Source organism: Durio zibethinus, chromosome 21, assembly GCF_047325235.1.
Source record: "Durio zibethinus cultivar Kanyao isolate XHJ-2024 chromosome 21, ASM4732523v1, whole genome shotgun sequence".
In the NCBI taxonomy this organism is placed as follows: domain Eukaryota; kingdom Viridiplantae; phylum Streptophyta; class Magnoliopsida; order Malvales; family Malvaceae; genus Durio; species Durio zibethinus.
The window spans coordinates 14,488,745-14,510,236 of record NC_143182.1 but is presented as its reverse complement, the minus strand read 5'-3'; the positions used below and the strand labels follow the sequence as shown (position 1 = coordinate 14,510,236).

The 21,492-nt window shown below is 30.5% G+C and overlaps 1 protein-coding gene across 2 annotated transcripts; it reads left to right on the top strand.

The window, feature by feature from the left end:
- The first annotated feature begins 5,592 nt into the window (after window positions 1-5,592).
- LOC111305702 (agamous-like MADS-box protein FUL-L) lies at window positions 5,593-20,197 on the top strand. 2 transcript variants are annotated; one of them, XM_089749841.1, is made up of 9 exons: window positions 5,593-5,671; window positions 5,865-6,060; window positions 10,964-11,042; window positions 17,698-17,762; window positions 18,106-18,205; window positions 18,301-18,342; window positions 18,555-18,596; window positions 18,711-18,826; window positions 19,802-20,194. In XM_089749841.1, exons 1-9 carry the CDS (start codon window positions 5,653-5,655, stop codon window positions 19,908-19,910), a joined length of 768 nt encoding a protein of 255 aa, XP_089605967.1. In that variant the 5' UTR covers window positions 5,593-5,652; the 3' UTR covers window positions 19,911-20,194. The 2 variants fall into 2 exon arrangements, with proteins under 2 accessions (XP_089605967.1, XP_022759171.1); XM_022903436.2 differs by lacking the exon at window positions 5,593-5,671 and having other exon boundaries at window positions 5,674-6,060; window positions 19,802-20,197.
- Window positions 20,198-21,492: the final 1,295 nt, after the last annotated feature.

Below are 21,492 nucleotides of genomic sequence, written 5' to 3'. Positions count from 1 at the left end.
TGAAATTAGCATTGTAATAAATAATCGTAAATCAACTAATATTCCTACACCAGGCAATATCTTTGTTCTTCAATAATTAGATGCAATTTGGGTTTGGAATATGTCTTTTTTATTATTGTAATTAACGTTTGGTGTATAGAGAAAGAAATTAATATTTGACAAATGACATCCACATATATTGGGGAACTTCTTTTTAAAGTTGTAATCTTTATTTTTAAAAAACTCTGCTTTAAATTTTATTTTATTAAATATTCTGAGGGAGAAGGAATATGAACTTCTACTAATTTTCAAATTAATCAAATGGATATAGGTATTGAATAAAGTCATTATAAATCATTTTTCTAGTGATTTAATTTACAAATAAGCTGAAACACTAAATTTGGTTAGCTCAATCCAAAACAATAAAAAAAGCCTAAATTATTCCATTTTAATACTTTCAAATTATGAGAATATAACTTTGATTAGTGTTTATATTTTTTATTTTTTATTTACGAAGGAGGTCATATCTTAAGAATAAAAAAAAAAAATTTCAGTGCTAACATTTGAACTCCAAACTTATTATTGATAACTTCTTAAAGATGATTGCATCAACCAACTGGATTAATCTCAACTCAACTCTCAGGTTCAATTTTGATTAATGTTTTCGGAAGATTGATCATGTAGTAATTAATTGGATTGCTATAATTTTAAGATTGTTAATTAGGGAATTAATTAGAAAAAATAAAGTAAAATAAATTATCCACTTTCTTGATATTTAAATTTCTAAACTTTGACCTTTTTTTACTATTTTATGGTAGATGATTTCTCAACAGTGACTCCACTTCTTAAAGCAAAAGAAAGCAGAAAAAAGTTAGTTGTTTTAACATCACTGGAAAAAGGTTCATTTTTCTTGTATCAAGTTGTGAGAGTTTAATAAGATATTCAATAACAAATAAAAACATAGAATTTAGTTCTTAAGTTTGGACATGTTGTAGTACTAAAAAATTTTATTAAGTGCATAAATTCCATTTGATTCCAACAGGGGAAAATCAAATATCTTTAATCTTTTCAACATCCTTTAATTTGATTGATCCTTTTTTTCCTCCCACAACAATGAAAAATTTATCTAGCATATCTTAAAACAAAAGAAAAATCAATCAAAATCACTTTTTAATTTTCTCATCATAGATATGTACATTTAGTCTCAAAATTTGCCTTAGCTTATAAGAGCAATGATCCCTTGAGATTGCAAAAATCATATGGGGGAAAGGCAAGGGCAAGTATTGTTTTTCTTTCTCTTCTTTTTTTTTTTTAATACCTAAGATATCTTGGGATTATAGTTTTCACATTAATCCATGTATCCTAGGAAAATTTGATTCAAGTTAAAGCTTTATAGGATGTAAGTTGTCTCTTCTTTTAGCAACACTGAAGAAGAAATTACCTTAATCTATCAACAAAGTGGGGTGAAATCTAAAGTTTGAACTCGCATCGTGTTTCCAAGAAGAATATCTACTGTAGAATTAATAAACTTTTTTTTGTAGTTTTCAAAAAACCCTAATGACTTAAAATATGATATATATATATATATATATCTTATCCCTTAGGCAAATATACAAATTTTAAAAAAAATATATTTAAAATTTTGGATCATCAAATATTCATAAAAATGGTCCCCATCCTTAAAGAGGACAAAGAGTTGTACGAGATAAATTATAAATTGATATTTTGCTGGAATGGGGCATATGGTTGTGGAACCATGGTCCCCAAAGATATTATAACTTATAAAATGGTATAATTCTTCAAAATATATAAAAATAAAATTATAAACTAAATTATTGAATGTTTGGATTTGGGACCACTTCCACTTCCATGAGAACCTTAAAAGTTCATAGATTAAATTAAATAATATAATACTGTACTAATCTCTTATTAACCAAAAATAATTCATACGTTAATTTTGCACAAGGCTGGACAACAATATATTTATTTATTTATTTATCTATCTTATCATACACTTTGTGAAGAATATCAAAGTTTCAAATGGAATAATTGAGCTTGCATTATCAGAACTAATGAAGCACATTAATTTGGATAAATATATAGTACTATTTGTTTTAAAATAGTACTTAATTAGTTTGTATTCTTGAAAACTCAGTTCTTTTTTACATATATTTTAAGATATAAATAAATGGAAACAATTTAGATCAAAATAAAAATAAATAATACTTAAACAATAAAACTTAATTCAATTGATTTATATAATTATATTTTTAAAAGATAATATCTAACAAATTTAAAATTTAAATCTTAACGCATATAATCCTTTATCCCATCCACAGATTGTGATTTTTTTGTTAAAAAAAAAAAAAAAACTTAAACAATAGAATTAAATACATCCAGCAGTCTAGCTCAATAGAAATCGATATACACAGATTGCTAAGCCTAAATATATATAACAACAATTTAGTCTGTAATCCTATTGGCTATTGCATTGGGAAAAAACTCAGAAAACAAGTTTTCTGCTGCATTTTAAACTTTTTATATTGTTGTTATAAAAGCTTTGGGTTTTTTCTTTTTTCTCTTTGGACAGTGGGGAATATGATGATTTTTCCCTTTTGTTTATTTTTTGGTACCATCAACACAATAAAAACCTGAGCAATAATATAATGCTCATTATTCACTTGTTCTTGGGAAATTTTAAGTTTTATAATATAAGTAAAGGAATAAAGTTTAATTTGCTAACAAAAAAGTTGCCATTTGCACTCAAAATAATTATGTGGTAGTACAAAAGAGTTTCTTTTTTTTTCAGCCATTGTTTTGAGGGTATCCAGAAAAGAAAAAAAGAAGTGATTGTTTTGAGGCCATCAAGAAATTTATTAAGCTGGAGCTTACAGTACTGATAGTCTAGCCCCTGCAGTTTTGCAAGCGTCAAGGCAGATGAGAAAATATTAAAATACAACTAAACAGATTTTACTTATTTAATTTTTCCAATTAAATAGTGTATAAAGAGGATATTGGAATTTTTAGAATTATAAAATTTTGTACTTAATTGAATAATTTTTAGGAAAAAAAACCGAAATAAACTTATCTTCATAGATAATTACTTTTAGTTATTAACAAGGCAGAAAAACTTAATTAGATTATATTTTTTTTCTTTTAAAATTATAAAAATTTTGTATTTGCATGGGTATTAAATCTGTCTCTTTCTTTTTTTTTTTCTTTTTTTTTTAACAAATTTATTTTTTGTTTGTAATATAAATCCATGAAGAATTAATCACAATCATCAAAATCAATAGTCAACTCAACTGGCCTAACTTATTAAAATCCCTAGCAACTGATGCCAAAGTGTGGAAATTCAACAAGGATCAGTCATAAACATTTCAAAATATTCTAATTTTAAAAAAATAATAGTACATTATTATTTTTTAAATTCTCAATGAGTAGCTAAATATTGGATTTTCTTCTAGAGGAACAGATGAAATAGAGAATAGGCATGAAATCATAATTATTCCTTCTTTATAAACTATAAACATGCATACAATTTATTTTTTAAAAAAAAGATTTAGAAGAAAATTCTTATATAAATTTATTTTCAAACAGAAAAAATAAAAAAAAATCCAAGAATTGTATTAGGCATATATATAAAGAATAAAATATCTAATGAAGGAAGGAATAATTAATCACTCACAAGCATTTAGAATTTTTTTTTATTGTTGAGTATAAATTACTTATTGTTTCCAAATGGGTATTAGGGTATATTTAATTTGCCTACAACTCCCAAATCACAATCATCTTTTTTATCAAATTCTCTTTCCACTAACATAAGAAATCATTATTACTGTCAATAAAATTTTTAAACTCTATACTTAGGGTTAGTTAACAAGGTGACACAATCAATGAAATTTATTTATTAGCAGCTATCAAGTTTTCACCTTTTGTCCAATTAGAAATACATAGAAATATGAATGATGCAATACTATTTTGATTTTTTAAAATAAATAAAAGATGATAACAATTAGAAAATGGGAAACAATCACTCTCTAATTATGCATAACCCTTTTCTTTTGTTTTTTAGTACTAGCATTTTCTTGATCAATTAAAAATATAAAAGTTTGATATCATTATTACTCTTCGGGGGAAAAGGAACATGATGCCATCTTCTCAATTTCACATATCTAAACTCTTTAAATAGATTTAAGAATGATTAATGAAAATCTAAAAATATATAAGTAAAATGTGAAAGTCTTTGCATTTGAATTATTGTTTATCTTTTTTGTGTATTTGATTATTAGAATTGTTAATTGTTATTGTAAAATTATTTCATACGAGTTTCACTAAATATAACGTTTCATAGGAAGGAAAAAGAAAGTAAAGAAATGATTGATTGAAACTTGAAAGGTACATAGATAAGGAAAAAAGTGGTGGATTTACAGATTTTTTAAAAAATTTATTTGGTTTATATAACTATTTTTATTATATGAAATCCATTGATTTTAATCATGTAGTTTTAGGCATGAATGATACTGCTCATGATGACATTAGTGTTAGTAATGATACGGTGAAAAATTCATTCGAAAAATTAAAAAAGTATGTAGCTGATACGAAAGTTGTGAATATGCACTGGGAATATTGATACTAAATTCATTTATCTCCCAAATTAGTAAAAATATTATGTTATCTAATCCCTTCATCCTGATTTTAATTTTTCTAAAAAGGAAAATTTTGTATCCAGCCGAGAATGCATTGGAATTAATTGAAAATGAGTTATTTACCATTAGGTGATGTTTGACAGAAAAGAAAAGAACATACACATGTATGAGGGTTGCTTCACCAGTTGATCAGTTTTCATCTCAATAATTAATGATCTAAGGTTTAAGTATCAATATTCCCAGTGCACATTCATGACTTGAGTATTATCTAATACTAATTTGGGAGATAAACTTGATAACATAATATTTTTAAAATAATTACATGTAATATATATTAAAAAAAATAAAATCTTCATAAATGGTATATAAAATAAAATTTAAGTCGAGTAAAGTTAGATGTAAATTAAAAATGAAAATGTTAAAAAAAATATTGGATCAAATTTTGAACGAGAAAAAACCGTTCCAAACCGCCTGTGTTGCCATCGTTCATGATCATCATACGTCTTCAACCCATAAAAGCTTAATAAAGATGATGAAAATAGCTAAAAAGCATGAAGTAATTGGGCTGAAGGAAAAGTAAGTGAAGACGACTAGATGAGTACCAACGCAAAGACATGTTGCAATTATGGCAAGTGAAAGAGGCAGTGGGAGAAGAAACAACATGGTTGGGACTGGAAGCTGAAAGCCTGAAGCGCCGTCAACCAAAACAAGACACATCACTCTTCATTGGTCCCACACAAATCGCAATATTGCTGACAAATACAAAAAAACAAAATGTACGGACACGTTGCTGGGCTCTTTCAGTCTCATAAAACCAAAAGCGGTAGGTCAAAACCAGACAGTAACGACTGTTTCAGTCTTTCCACCAATCATCTCTCGACAACATATTACCCTCTAAACCTAAGTACTTCCTCCTATATTTCCTCTTTTCTCTTACAATAAAGGCCCGTAACATAAAATAATAATCCACCGCATTTTGCCTACCCCATTTCCTATCCTTTCCTTTTCATATATATATATATATATGTGTGTATGTATGTATGGTAAATCCAAGCCTTTGCTTTAGAAACCCATATCCATTTTTGTATCAGTTTCATGTTTTCTTTTCCCTTTGTGAAAAGAAAGCGCAACAAAAGATATTTATTGATTAACTCATATCTTTAGGGTTTCTTGAGCTGTTGTTTGTTTGTCGAGTAAGAAAATTTTTACTTTTTCTTTTCTTTCTTTTTTGAGCAGTGGGAAAAAAAATGGGGAGAGGTAGGGTTCAGCTAAGGCGGATCGAGAACAAGATTAGCAGACAAGTAACTTTTTCCAAGAGGAGAACTGGTTTGCTAAAGAAAGCTCATGAGATCTCAGTGTTATGTGATGCTGAGGTTGCTTTGATTGTTTTCTCTAACAGAGGGAAGCTCTTTGAGTACTCATCTGATTCCAGGTTTTACAAATATTAATTATTTCAACTGCTTTAATTTACCTTTTTTTAATCTCTTAGTTTTGCTTCTTATTGCATGTTTATATATATTTTCAAATTTGATTGTTTTTAAGTTCTGGGTCTTTGTCATTTTCCTGCTTTTTGTTCATTATTACACTGTTCATACCTTGCATTACACCAAAATCTTCAGTTTTCTGATATTATTTGATTTGTCTCTCATATAAACACTTCGAAAAGGCTAAGGGAAAAATGAATAAACATGGGACTTTTTTCATAAGTCATTTCTTTAGTTAAAGAATTTGCTATATTTTTTTGTTTTGCTTGTTTGTTCAGATTTTATGACATAAAAGTTCTGTATTCGTTCGTCAGATCAAAAGTGAAATATGTTATATGTTGTCTAACATCTCTAATAATCTGTGTTTAGTCTTAATTTTATTGCCTTTTTTATGCTCGATATATATTTGTATTTTCATAGAAGTTTAACAGCAAACTATTAAGTTGCAGATCATGGGATGCTTTTGCTTATGATAATGCCAATGACAGTACCCCCTAATTTTGGCTACGAATAATTTGTTAAACCAGATTAATTTAACTTTGAAGTGTCAAGTTTAGTGTGTGTGTGTGTGTGTGTGTATATATGTCTCTTCCTTTTGTTAAACAACGTAATTTTTGTTTTGTTAATTTGTTGAGATTTTATGACATGAAAAATTTTTTTGTACTGATTTGTCAGATCAGATGTGAAAAATGCTAATCTGTGTGTTAAGTCTTAATTTTATTGTTTTTTATTAATTTGTTATGCTTGATACTTGTGTGTTCATGTATAGAAGTTTAAAAGGAAATTGTGAAGTAACAGATCCTTGAATGATTTTGCTTAGGTTAATGCTAATGACAGTACCCTTTAATTTTGGGGTTATGCAAAATATTGGTTAAGACCACATTAATTCAACTTTGAAGAATCAAGTTTTGGCAAATTTCCTAGAGCTTTGTGTCATATAGGGCTTGGTGTTATTGCAATTTTTGTTCATGTCCTTTGCATTTAAACTTTAACCTAGGATATTGGAATTTGTTGTTGATTCACCTAGGAGATTGTCTCCTAATGATATTAGCTATGTCCATAGGGCATTATATGTAGGGAAAGTGAGGAAAGCTATGCAACTTTGTTATTTTCAATTTCTGTATTCATCTTTCAATTTAGCAATACTAGCCACTAGCTAGTTTACTTTTTAAAATAAAATAACCGTTGTTAACTAGCTAGGGGAATGCTACTGCTATTTCATGTTTTTACTTGAAATATTTACCAAGTGACAATGGTTTAGTTGTGTCTAATATATTATTATATTTCACCTAATTAAATTTTTAATTTTTCTTTTGACTTTGTTTTAAAGATGTTTATTCAGGGTGAGCTTGGTAGATCTGGGAAAATGAAAGGATTTATAAGGGAGGATGAAAAGTGAAAAGAAAAAAAATTTTAAGTGAGTTTGATAGAAAAGAAAGTGAAAGGAAAGAAAATAGAAAAAGTAATTATTTTTCACATTTATTCACAAATATAAATCATTCTAAATTGAAAAAAAAATGAGAGATATATAAGAATGCGCTGCATATTTACAAGATTGTCCATCATATTAAAATTTTTCTTTACTTCTTAATTTTCAAAAAGGTTATGATGGTGAAATCATAAAATTTTCGTTTTCTTTCTTTTTATTTTTCAACTCTACCAAATAATAGATGAAAAAAAATTACATATTCTTTAAACTTTTTCATCTTTCCAACCAAGTAAACCAATAAAAAAAATATTTTCCAATTTTTCTATCCACCCTCCCAAGCAAAGCATTGTTGATTTTTGTTGTTTTCCTGCTATATACCATTTTCCATAAGTGAAATGTAACTCCAGAAAGAATTTTAAATAAGGTTAGGTAAAGTGATCTAATTATGCAGTGAATTCACTGGACTTGAGTGCTCAAGCATATTTGTTCATAATTACATGAATTATTATAAGTTGAAAGATCTTAAAGATTTAAAAGATAATAATTCATATGCACTGAGGATAGTGGAAAAGTAGCCTAATTTCTTGAATATGGCACTGCTTTAGTCATTTCCATTAACTTTATGAAGATATATACAGATATAATTACCCAAGAACCGTCCTATATATAATAATGTAATCATGGAGTTTCCAACTAGGTAACTGCAGAAGGAAATGAGGTTTACCAGCAAAATACTCAAGAAATTAAAGTCATAAACCAAGATTCCTTGCATTTTCAGTAGTTTTTGAGTCTTGAGGTTGAGTAAATTTTCTTAGAACTCTATATTTTTATAGTTCATTCCTCATAAAGTTTGGCCATTAAAATTTTTTTTTATTATTTTTTTTTTTTGCTAGAATATATAAAAACTTCTTTTATTTATTTTTATTGGCCAGGTCAATGAAGCTTTTATTAATCATTTAGAAAATCACACAGCAGTTAACATACACCTTATCTAATTACACCAGATATATCCCATACACCTTATCTAATTACACCAGATATATCCCTGACATGCTAACTCAAATACCCCGAGTGCACCAATCTATTACCACCATACACTAAACAATTCCATGCGATCCACTCCCTCTTTGGCCAACGTGTCGGCCATCCCATCAACTACCCTCAATACATTGGTCATATATAGGTACTTGTTTCAACTCCTCACTGTATGAATCAATCGATAAACAATGTCCCACATCCTTTCTGACATAGATCTTCCAATGAGACACCGTTCGTTGATAGTAAGTTATGATAGCACTCAGAGATCGACTTCTACAACCCTTTCTGACATAGATCTTCCAATGAGACACTCTACAATTTGTTCTTCCATCTGGCTCAAAAACTTTTTTTTATTTGTTAGTAGTAGCATCTAATTAGTAGGAGTTCTCAAAAACTGTCATGCAAATTTTTAGTGATCAGATTTATGATTATTTTTCCTTCCATTGGTTCTTGAATATCATGTGCTTGATGTAGCTGTGGAAGTACTATAAATCAAATATTGAATATTGTTGAAAACAATCAACTTAACTTACCAAGAACTATAGGTCTGCAGATTTGATACCAACTTCAATTCTTATCAATTACGCAAACCATGAGAGTAAGAATCTTCAAATCCTGTGAGCCAAACAATTTCAGGCCTTCAAAAATAAATGAAAAATAACGGATATGATTATAAATTTCTCCAATTTAAAAAGTGAATGACCGTTAAAGCAGAAAGTAGACCCTAAAACAATGCTTTATTTACTTTGCAAATCTAAGTTTTCAGTAAAGATCGAATATGCCAACAAGCAGAATGAAGTTCATCTCATCTCAATAACTTCTGACAGAGATATAGTTGTGAAACCTTGCATGAGACATAATATTTCAATGGCTGCACAAAAACGTCTAGTTCTGCTCCAACCTTGCATTAAAACGCTAGCCAATGATGGAATGAACATATATAGAAGTTGTTGGAGCTTTTACATTATGGATATATCACTACAAGGAGTTTGACATTGGGCAAAGAAAATTTTATATCATGTTGTAAATTAGACTTTCTGCAGTATAAAAGGTCTTACTACAGTTTGCAATAAGAAAGCATGCATAAAAATTGCTACTAATGTTTTTGCAGTGCCACTATTTGCAGCAATTTAAATTTGATTTCAATTTCTTTTTATAGCAATTTCTGCATACTCTTTTGCAAGGTTCAGTTTGTAATAATTTATTGCAACAAAAGACTTTTTATACTATATCAAAAGGTCAACATATGCAACATTATAAAAGTCACTGCAACATTATAAAAGTCAACATCTCTTTATGGATGATATGAAAGTGAGTGCATTATTTTCTTATATATATATATATATATATATTTATTTATATATGTACTCTTGCTCTTTGTGTTTGAAATATCCTTTTACAATTCCCCACAAAAATAAATACACTATTTGTTCCTAGTAAAAATAAATTAGGGTTAGGGATGCAAGTGAATAGCAGTTTGATCTATACCAATGGTAACGTTAATTTACTACTAGTTATTGCTAAATATGGTATAGGTATTTGATGTTCATGGCATTTGGCAAATATAGTGGTCTAATTTTAGGAGTTTTTTTTTCCTCCATCTTAAGTAATGAATGTTGGATTACTTTTGATATTGATGCCAACATTTAGAAGAGACTGCTGGCTTCTATTTTTGCAATAAGCTTTAATGGTAAATATTGATCTATTCTGATATTGATGTCAAGCATACTTTTTTTTTCCTTTTTCCTTTTTATTTTTTCATTTTTGTCCCATGATTAGACTATGCAATGAGAAACAACCATCTTTTCTCCCATAAACCTCTGAATATTTCATACATTTAGGATTGAGGTTGACATAACCATCAAAAGTCTCTAATTACTAGCTAAACTAATCATAACACTCCAATCCTACATTGAAGTATTCTGAGGATCCGCTATAGTATATATGTAAAGATTTTAAATTATACTTGTAAAGTATTTTTTATAGAACAAATATTTTTGGATTATCTCACAAGTTGAGTATGGGTCAACCTAACTTCTAATCATTAACGTTAAGGGGACTGTTTCTCTAACTAGTTGCCATCAGTGTTCTATCTTTAATTACTTTGTTAGGTTTTGGACTGTTGATAAGTCCATGAATTTAGTGAGATGCACATTTGTGAAAGATATCAGGAAAATTAGAAGTTCATATTTATTTGTTTTATTATAAATTCAATATACAGAATCCTAATAAAAGCGTTCATAATACTTAATGACAATATTCATGTACTGAAAGTGCGAGTTTTCCGGTTGAATTTTGTATTAAGTCTAATTAGTTAACTGGATTCAATACGTAGAGTTCTTCTATAGAGTCTTTTGCTTGATTAACTTTTATTCCGATTACAGCATCGAAAGAATCCTAGAACGACACGAACAACATTCATATGCAGAGAGACAGCTTATCTCAAATGATTCTGAATCACAGGTATGTCTTACAGCAAATCACGTTTTACAGCATGTACATTGTCACATAAATATTGTATTCTGTTGCAAAAATTGTCCAGCTAAGGTATCCATGTGATTATATTATAATAGAATGTATATACACTGTATTACACATTGCATATACACTAAGATAGCATTTGATATCATTTTCAAGATTACCATATTAAGATAATCTTATCACTTAGTAACTTGAAATCACTTTATTTGATTAAGAATCATTAATTCTTAGTAATTAAATATTACTATATTTGGTATTATTAAAAATCAAACATTATTTTATTTGAAAGCATCAAAAGAACCATACACATTATAATAGTTACTCAAATTAATAATTTTAGTATTATTTAAAAATAATAATTTGTATATAAATATTAATCATATTTTATTTGCTTCAAAATAAATATTATTAAATTATTAAATTAAAAATATATTTATTGATAGTAAATTAATTTTTATAGTATAACTTATGTAAAATATATTTGAATTTGAAAATAAAACTAATATATAAAAATTAAAGGATTATAGTATAAATAAATTTTAAAAAATTAAAAAATACTCAAAATATTTTTGAATTTATTACAATGAATATTTGTTTGAAAACATAAAAAACTATAATATAAAATAATTACAATTGATTTAAAGAATAAAAAAGATTTTAATTCACATATTAAATAAGTAATATTAATTATTATTAATTTTACATATCACTTCACTTTAATAATAAAAGTTTTCCACCCTTATAGATGAGAATTAAATCACTTCTAAAGTAATGATCTAATCACTATCACCGTCACAAAGATTATTAAGTGATTATCAAGCACAATAATATTTTAATTACTATACATAAATCACCGTAATTTTTTAAGTAATTACCCTATATCGACCCTACCTAAATCTAATTAAATGTCCCAAAAAAAAAGTCCCTTTGGAGTTTGAACTTTGGATATAATGGAAAAAAAAAAAAAAAAAGAAAGTAGTAGGAAATAAAATTTTCCTTTTCTCTATTTAAGATATGAGGGGAGGTTGGGAGGTGAATTGAACCCCTTAAAACCCTCACCTTTCAAATTCCCTCTAGTCGGAAGAAGGATTAGATTGAGATATTCATAGATATGAGTACTCCATTTTGATGATTAGAGTTTATGGTTCCTTTTCCCATCTAAAATCATATTTTGTAATGATTTTAAATTAAGGTGAAAGATAATAATGATTAAACTAGCTATTTAACACTACTCTACTTCCCTTTTTACTCCCCAACAAGGTGGAGAGGTTTATCTCTACTCTATTATCTTCATTTTTTCACCAATTCATTGTTAAGGTCTTATGGCCCCTTCATTCACCTACTCAAACATAAAAACTTAAAGAAATCTTTGTTTTGTATATTTTTATCTCTACTGTACTGTATTTGTTCACCATAGAAGTAGTCACTATAGCAAAGAAGAGACAGTTAACCATGAATGTTCTTTGTTTTGATTTGTTAAATATTTAATCAAAAATCAATTGATTATAGGTGAGGAGATCCAACTTAAAAATAAAATAATAAAAAATCTAAGACTTAACATATATAAAATAATACCACTTAATGTAGGTGAGCTACCTTGTGACAAGCTCATAAAGGTACAAGGCAAGAAGAATAGAACAAACTTGGGTTCGATATTATGTTGCACATTTAATTTAAAATCAATTGACTTTAAATAAAAAGGTCCAATTTAAATATAAGATTGTAAAAAATCCAAGACTTAATATATATATATATATATTGCTCAACCAAAATAGAAATTATATTAGATCCAACGATAGGATGCATTGGTAAAGAATCTTCGTCAACTAAATAGAGGTCATTGACAGAAAGCAGTCCTAGCAAAACTTTCCACCTTTAATGTATCACCAAAGATAGCTAACAACAGATGCCAAGTCCTGGAACACAACTAGACTTTTTAATAGAATATTATAGCCATGCATGGAAAAACTCATTTGAGTCAATACCCATTCTAGCTAATGAATCTATAAAAGAGTTCGCTTCCTTGTAAGTGTGCACGAAGTCCACCATTCCAATACTCTCCTTCAAACTATCAATCTCTTCTAAAATGCTCAACAAGCTCCATGTCTGTTTGCCTCATTGCAGATCCAAGCTACCGCCACCATGGAATCTGATTCAATAATCAAGGCTTCTTTCTTGTACCACGATGAGACCTTAAACATCTCCATGGCCTTTTTTGCAGCCAATAGCTCTGCCATATTGGAGTCTTGAATGCCTAGAGGACCATAAAATAAATCCCCGATGGCCCTCTTAGAATCTCTCAATACACCTCTACACCTAGATAAGCTAGGCTTACCTTTAGTCGAGCCATCAACATTGAATTTCAAAACATTCGATGCTGGGCAGAGCCATTGAATACCCTCCCTAGGATCTTGTTTTTCCTTTCTACCTGATATCCATGGAGAAACCACCATTCTAACTCATTTATTAATTCCCATTCTACAGTCGCTTTCTCCCAAAACAAGGATCTTAACTTAATCAAAACGAGTGTTTCATCTCCATCCCATCTCTTATTATCAAAACCTGATTCGTCTCTTCTAAGCCAAATAGCCCACAGAATAAAACTGTACACCACCAATCACTTATTTTTACTCAGTTCCCTCGAGGCTACTTTCTTACATAAACGCAATAATCCCTCAACAGTAATTGGCGCAACCCATTCTAACCCTCACCTACTGAATACCTTGCATCATACCACCCATGATAAATAGCATATCAGAATATGCACAGTCCTCTTCCCAAGTTCAACACCATAAGCACAATACCTGACCCCGCTCAAAAGGCACCCCTCGAGATCTCAAAAAGCATTTTGTAGGAAAAGAATTTTGTATAGCAATCCAAATGAATACGATTTTGTATAGCAAACCAAATGAAGTTATGTATTTTAGGTGGTACATCGTATTTCCAAAATGACATGAATAGTACTTGCTGCTTCAGTTTTGGATTCTGAGGGTTTAGCGAGCTTGCAAATAGCTTTACTGAAAAAACACCTTTCCTGTCAGCTTCCCATACTATGCAGTCTCTCTTTCCTTCTATTAATATTGTTGATTCCACCCTTTCTAGCAGATTCACCCATAATTGTCTTTCCCAATCAAAGAGATTTCTTTTGAATTGAATGGTCCACTCCCTTGATCTATTATCAAAAGCTTCTGCCATGCTACATACTTTTTCAACTGCTAAAGAAAATAATCTAAGGAATAGTTCTTAATGGTTTGTCTCCAACCTAGTTATCTAACTAGAAAAGGGCACTTGAACCATCTCCTATGATCCATCTACAACTTCCTAACCTAATCAAATTTTCAACTCTTTCAATCTTTTTAAGCTCAACTACATCTTTCCATTCTTTCGACATGCTCTCGTTGTTAACTTCAAAAGGTAATAAGTGAAGTTTTTCTCTTCCATATTTTTCCTCTAACATCCTCTACCACAAAGCTTCCTGATCCACACCATATCTCCACCACCACTTACCCAGTAGAATAATATTTTTGTTGATGATGGCTGATAATTCCCCATCCTCCTAGGTTTTTTGGTTGACACACTATAGCCCATTTAACTTTCGCTATGCACCTTTTCTCGGCTCCACCTTCCCGTAAGAAAGTCTTTCTCAATTGCTCAAGCTTTTTATAACCCCTTAGGTGCTTGGAATACCGATAGGTAATAAAGGGGAAGGGAACTAATCACTGAATTGACTAAAGCAACTCTGCCCCCAAAGGATAGACATTTTCTCTGCGAGAGTGCTAATCTATCCTTCACTTTCTGTACAACTGGATTCCAAGTCTGAATACTTCTTGGGTTTTTGCTCCTATGAGGTATCCCAAGATACATAAAGGGTATTTCTCACTCTAGCACACCATAATATGTCACCAATCTGTTCGCTTTCATTAACACATACACCCACTGGATAAACTCTAGACTTGGAGAAGTTTATCTTTAGGCCGAATAACATTTCAAAACATCTCAAGATTCTTCTTAAGCTCTTTCCTCTCTTCATCCATTTCTCCATGAAGATAGTAGTATCATCGGCAAATTGAAGGTGCGAAATGCTGAAGCCTAATTCGGCCACTTCTATCCCCTTTATGAGGTTTGAATCTTCTACTTTTACCAACATCCTATGTAGAACTTCCTCAGCTAAGTGGAATAGAAAGGGAGACATGGGATCGCCTTGTCTCAAGCCTCTTTTTGCTGGAAATTTAGGGGTTGGCAACCTATTAACCAAAACTGATAATCTCATAGTCGATATGCACTCTTTTACCCAGCCTATCCATCTATGCCCAAAACCGATGATCTTCATCACTAATAACAAAAAATTCCAATCCAGATAATCATAAGCTTTCTCAAAAAATTCCACTACACCACCTTTGTTTCATGCTGTGTATTACTTCATTGGCTAATAAAATCCCATCCATAATCTCTCCCTCTGATAAAGGCGCTTTGGGTATCACTTATCACCTTATCCATTACCATTTTTAGTCTATTAGCTATGATAGTTGTAATCATTTTGTACAAAGATCCAATGAAGCTAATCGACCAATATTCTTGAAGCAATGTTTTGCTGTTAACTTTACGAACAAGAGAGATAAAAGATGAATTCAACCCCTTCTCAAGTTTACTAGAATCATAGAACTCCAACACAAACTCCAATACTAAAGCTAGGTGATAAAAGATAAAAGGTGCGAAATGTTGAAGCCCAATTTCTTTTAAAAAAGTTTAAATTGAATCCATCCGGGCTCGGTTCTTTGGTTTCATCACAATCCCGCACAGCGCCCTTAACTTCTTCCAATGTAAATAGGCTTTCAAGCATGGTATTATCCTCTTGGCTCAATCTGCAAAAGTCCATATTCACCAGTTTTGGTCGTTTCCCCCTTCACAAACAAACCGTTTTCCGAAAGAGTCCTCAATAGCTGCCTTTACTAGTCTCGACTCAAAAGTCCAGACCCCATTTATATTCAGTCCCCCGATGAAATTCCTTCTCGCTCTTGCTTTTGCTTTGCTGTGAAAAAATTTTATGTTCCTATCGCCCTCTTTGATCCACTCGATTCTTAATTTCTGCCTCCAGATGGATTCTTTGTTCCTCATTACTGCCCATAATTCCTGAATAGTCTTCTTCTTGGTATTAATCTCTTCCTCTGATAGTTTCGTTCTATCTCCTTCTTTGTCCATTTCTTCAATCTTTTCTTCTAGTTTGGCGATCCTGTCATCAATCAACCGAACACCTCTCTATTCCACTTGTTGAGGTGCCTTGTTTAATTTGTTCAATTTTGTCTTCAACCTAAAACCCAGGTTGCCTCTAACTTTATCAGATATCCATTTTTCTGCAACTTCCTTTCCAAACTCATTATTCATCCAACAATATTCTAAGAACCTAAAGGGTCTTGGCCCCAATCAATTTTATCAGAAGATAGTAGTAGAAGGCAATGGTCAAAGATAGACCTTTTAAGAGCCCTTTGACAAAGATCCTCAAAGCCTAGTAACCACTCGGCCAAAATAAGAAAACGCTCGATCCTACTCTTTTTTGTTCCAGAACCGTACCATGTGAATTTTTTGTCACTTAAATACATATCACCCAGCTCTCCTGTATGAATGAAATCATTAAAGCTGTCTACTCCAATTCCGTATGTCGCACACCATCTTTTTTCATCCAAGAACGTCACAGTATTGAAGTCACCAACAATGCACCAACTTCCGTCTATCTCGTCCTTTGTTAGCAACAGATATTCCCAAAGTCTTTTCATTTCCTCTAAGACACATGGAGCGTAAACATTTGCAATCTTGCAATCAAGCTCGTGCTGCACCCATCTTCCTATAATTACCAAGAACCTATGTTTAATCACCACAGAGATTTTGTTAAAGCTGGCCATTTCCCAAACTGCCAACAAACCCTTGGATCTTCCAACCGCATGAGAAAACACCCAATCAATATCTTCTCTACCAATATGCCCCTCCTCTTTCCTGCTTTCTGATCTATGCCAGTAGGACATTTTAGAGTTGAACCTGGCTATGTTGATTCCTAGCTTCTTATTCATAAACCAAAAACCATCGATCTCTATGACCACCCTCCTAGCTTCTTCAATGGAAGCAAAGCGTACAAACCCAGTTCTTTTTCCATTTCTGCTCCTTTTCTTTGGGATGAAAACGTCCACCACTTTCCCGTAATCACTACATACATTCCCCAACCATTGCCATTGAGCTTTTTCTGGGATGTTATTAACAACTATAGTCAGCACCTTCCTGCTTTCTCTCATATTTCCTCTCATGTTTTTGATGCTATGGAATGTTCTATGATACTTTACTGTCTCTCAGATGTCAGATTGAAAAGTTTGTATCCTGTCAATTGGGTATCCCATACATACATACATACATACATACATACATGATAATACCACTTAACATGGTTGTTCTATCACCAAACTTAAAGGATTCGTTTTTATCATTATTACTGTATCTGATGCAACCTTGTAACCATTATTACAAGTTGTTTAAATTTCCTTTAATTGTCAAAATCTTTTAGGTGGAGATTTGTAGTTGGATTATTAGTTCTTGTTGATTAAAAGGAAAATGAAATCAGTAATTGTTGCATCCTTTTCTGCATGCTACACAGGCGAACTGGTCTCTGGAATGTCCCAAACTCAAGTCAACTATTGAATCTTTACAAAGGAACTTAAGGTACAAATGTAACTTCATGTAACTGATCACAACATTGAAAGTTGCTTTTATCCAGCAGTTATGTAGACTTATCAACTTATGTAAAATTTTTGTATAAATTCTTATTACAAAGAATGGCTATAGCCCATCATATTTGTCTAAAAACCATAATTCTAAAACTTGTTGAAGCATATTGATGTTGCAAAATCGATCTGTTAGTGAAGCCTAGCATCAGCTTTGTCCTGTTACCTTAGATAAATATGCAACATGGAATATGAAGTTACATGCTTCTAGGGATGGATCGGGTTCACTGGAAAGTTAATCAACTCAAGGAAAAGGCATATATTTTATATTTATCATGCAGGCAGTTCCTGGGAGAAGAGCTTGATCCTTTGAGTCTAAGGGACCTGCAACTTTTGGAACAACAAATTCATAATTCTCTGAAGCGCATACGAACTAGAAAGGTGAAACAAACATGTTCAATGAATTCTAAGAACATTTCTGTTGCATTTTACATTAATGCTTTATTGTACTCACTAATGATTTTTCCGACATGCAGAATAAACTCATGAATGAGTCCATTTCAGAGCTGCAGAAGAAAGTAAGAACTTCTTTGGCATATGATGAAACATTTATCATGACTTGGATTGTATTCTAAAATATAAATTAAATTTCATGAAAGAATATTGCCCCAGTTTTCTACTTTAACACAAGCAGACATTATAAATAATGTTAAAGGGCAACCAAAAGTAACTCCTTATAAAAACCTCAGTAATCTGGTATATGCTATTTTGACATCGAAGCTCGTCACAGGAAAAGACATTGCAAGACCAGAACAGCAAGCTAGCAAAAAAGGTGAGAACTACTGCTTCTACACTCAAACTGCCAAAGCATGCATTGTTTTCTTCAAAATATGCAGTTTCCAGTTTCATCTTTGACTTCATTAATTCTTCTGGCATGGATATACAGCTCAAAGAAAATGAGAAGATACCGACTGAGCATGCACAATGTGAGCAGCAAAACCTTGCCCAAAACTCACCACCGCAACCTGCCGCAACAATACAATTCCCTTCTTTGACTATTGGGTACTTTCTCTCTTTTTCTCTTATAATCTTCATGCTAGCTGAGAAAGCCATCGCATATATATATATATATATATATATATATATATAGATAACATATATATATATGTATATATATATATATATATACATATATATATATATGTTATCTACATATGTGGTTGCCTATTTGCCTCAGCTACTCCTAGCATGCTTTAATTCTTCCTTTTTGCTAGCTTTTCCCTCTTTGCACTGATCATTTCTTTTACCTTAATGTTTACTTGAAAGAAGTTAATTAATGGAGGCAAAGCTTGCCATGGGTTCTATTTGCTATTATTAATAATCTTGTCCAACTGATTAGATGGATGGTTATAGCATAATTAAAAGCTATCCCTCATGCAATGACATCATCTCTATAATTTGCTTAAGGTAATGCAAAAAAAAAAAAATCCTAAGGACGATTTTTTTTTCTCTCTATTACTAAACAAAGAATTAAGTGTCGATGGGATTGATTGAATTTATAAGAATAAAATACTTCATTTGTAAGAATTAGGTTTAATTTTTGTTACCAACAATTCGGTGAACCATTTATAAATATAATGTAAATCCTTAATAAAACATGCGACCTTAGTCTCAAAGTAAAAACCCCCCTTTATCCTAAACTTTTAATTAAGAAAAAAAAAAAAAAACAGCCAATTGGTCCTTTCTTAATTTTGCCTATAAAGCTAACTGCCACTGGCCCACCAGTGTTGCCTAAGATTTAGCAAAGCCTACAAGTTTATTTTCTTAATCAGTTCCATAGAAACACTAGACTCTGTTTACACAACCCTAATCATATCTAGCTCATAGTTATTATCTACACAAACTATTTTTTTCCTATAACTGTTATAGAAATCTGTCCCAGAAAACTCCTTGAATAAAATGATTTACTGAACTGTAGTATTTTCTCCATTACTCATGCAACCAGACTAATGTCCAGTTTTAATATGATTGATTCAGAGGGACTTTCCAGGCAATAGAAGGTACAAACAAGGGGGCTGAGACTCAACCCCAGCCTAGTACCAATACTGTGATACCGCCCTGGATGCTTCGCCATGTACACAGATAGAGATCTGAGACTAACACAAGCTGCTCAAATCGAACTCTTAAAACTATGTTTTATGGAGTGAGAATTCCTGGCATACCATCGCAAAGTGTTCCAGTGCGATGAGAAAAATATAAGTCCTTTATTCGAAACTTCAAAACTGTTTTGAGACTGCAGCATCCCGCTGTCCTAGTAGAAATATTAGAGAGGAAGAATAACACACTTTGCTTAACAATTCTGTTACCAGGATTATGCATGTTCAATGCAATATTGGAGTGGGAAGTAAAGTTCCACCGAATCTTCAGTGCATTATTTTCTTTTTGTTTTGTTTTCTATTTGGTATTCTACGGTGCATTCACAGTGCAGATAGGAGGATTTAATGCATAACTGTGGAAACTTCAACCTCTGATTCTTCGGATGATTATTTTGATGATGATTCAGATGAAAAAAAAATTTTATGAAAATGCATTTAAGTTCAAATGGAAAGAAAATTATCAAAATCTCTACTAATGATTGCTTAGCAGTTAAGAAGGGTTATGTCGAACTTTTTCTACTCTACCCTTTTTTTTTTTTTTGTGTTAGATAGATGAAAGAGTGTAAATAAGACATTAACAAATAAATATATATTCATAACTTGTTAGTTTACTTTTAAATTATTCGAATTTGATTAGTATTTGATAAAAAAATTATTTTTTATATTTAAATTCGATTTATTTAAATGATAAAATATTAATTTGTATTCGTTTCATTTAAGTTTATCAAATTTATTTATAAATATTAAATAAATATATTCGAAAATATACATAAATAAATATATTTATAAATAATAAATAAATTATAATTAAATAAATTTAAATAAATAAACCCTAACCAAATCATAAATAAATATAAACAAATTTTAAAATAAAATTAAAATAAAAAATATAATTTTATTATTATTATTTTAACAAAATAATAAATAAATCTTGAACGAATAAATTTTAAACAAATTTATTTGCATATATAAACGTATCAAACATTTTTATTCATATTAATTCATTTAATAAATGAATGTAAAAATATTATTTAAAATTATTTATTAAGCATAATGATCGAACAAAAATCGAATTCATTCGAAAATGATTCATCAAATTCTCTTTCATTTTACACGAGCAGATAGATGTTATGAGAACATTAAATGAACAGCAGCGATAGCTCTAAGAATTAAGGATATTCACCCAAGAATATTCCGTTTCTGTTAAAAGATGAGATTGATTTTCTCCAACAATGTTTCTGAACTGTTCTCCTTGACAAACTCTATAAAAATAACACGTTTCTCATGAGCAACTTTCCATAAAATTACTTTCACCGCAGAATATAAAGAGCTTTTGGCATGATATAATCCAATATTTTTTATAAGAAGAAAATAATATAGTTACCCTAACTCAATTGGAATGAACAAACACTTGATTGAAATGCTACAATGCACCTCAATCAGACTAGGATGAGAATCAAAGTAAGCTTCTCAATGAGTTAGTCCTCATTACTATGAAGCTGCAAGAACTTAATGGCAGCTATCTGATACAATAAGATCAAGTGACAGAAAAAGCAGACACTAAAGAGCAAC

Excerpts from the sequence above, each read along its gene's own strand:
- LOC111305702 (XM_089749841.1), top strand. Across the intron at positions 6,061-10,963 it reads GAGTACTCATCTGATTCCAG|CATCGAAAGAATCCTAGAAC; the intron begins GTTTTACAAATA and ends TTCCGATTACAG. Across the intron at positions 18,343-18,554 it reads TTTCAGAGCTGCAGAAGAAA|GAAAAGACATTGCAAGACCA; the intron begins GTAAGAACTTCT and ends AGCTCGTCACAG.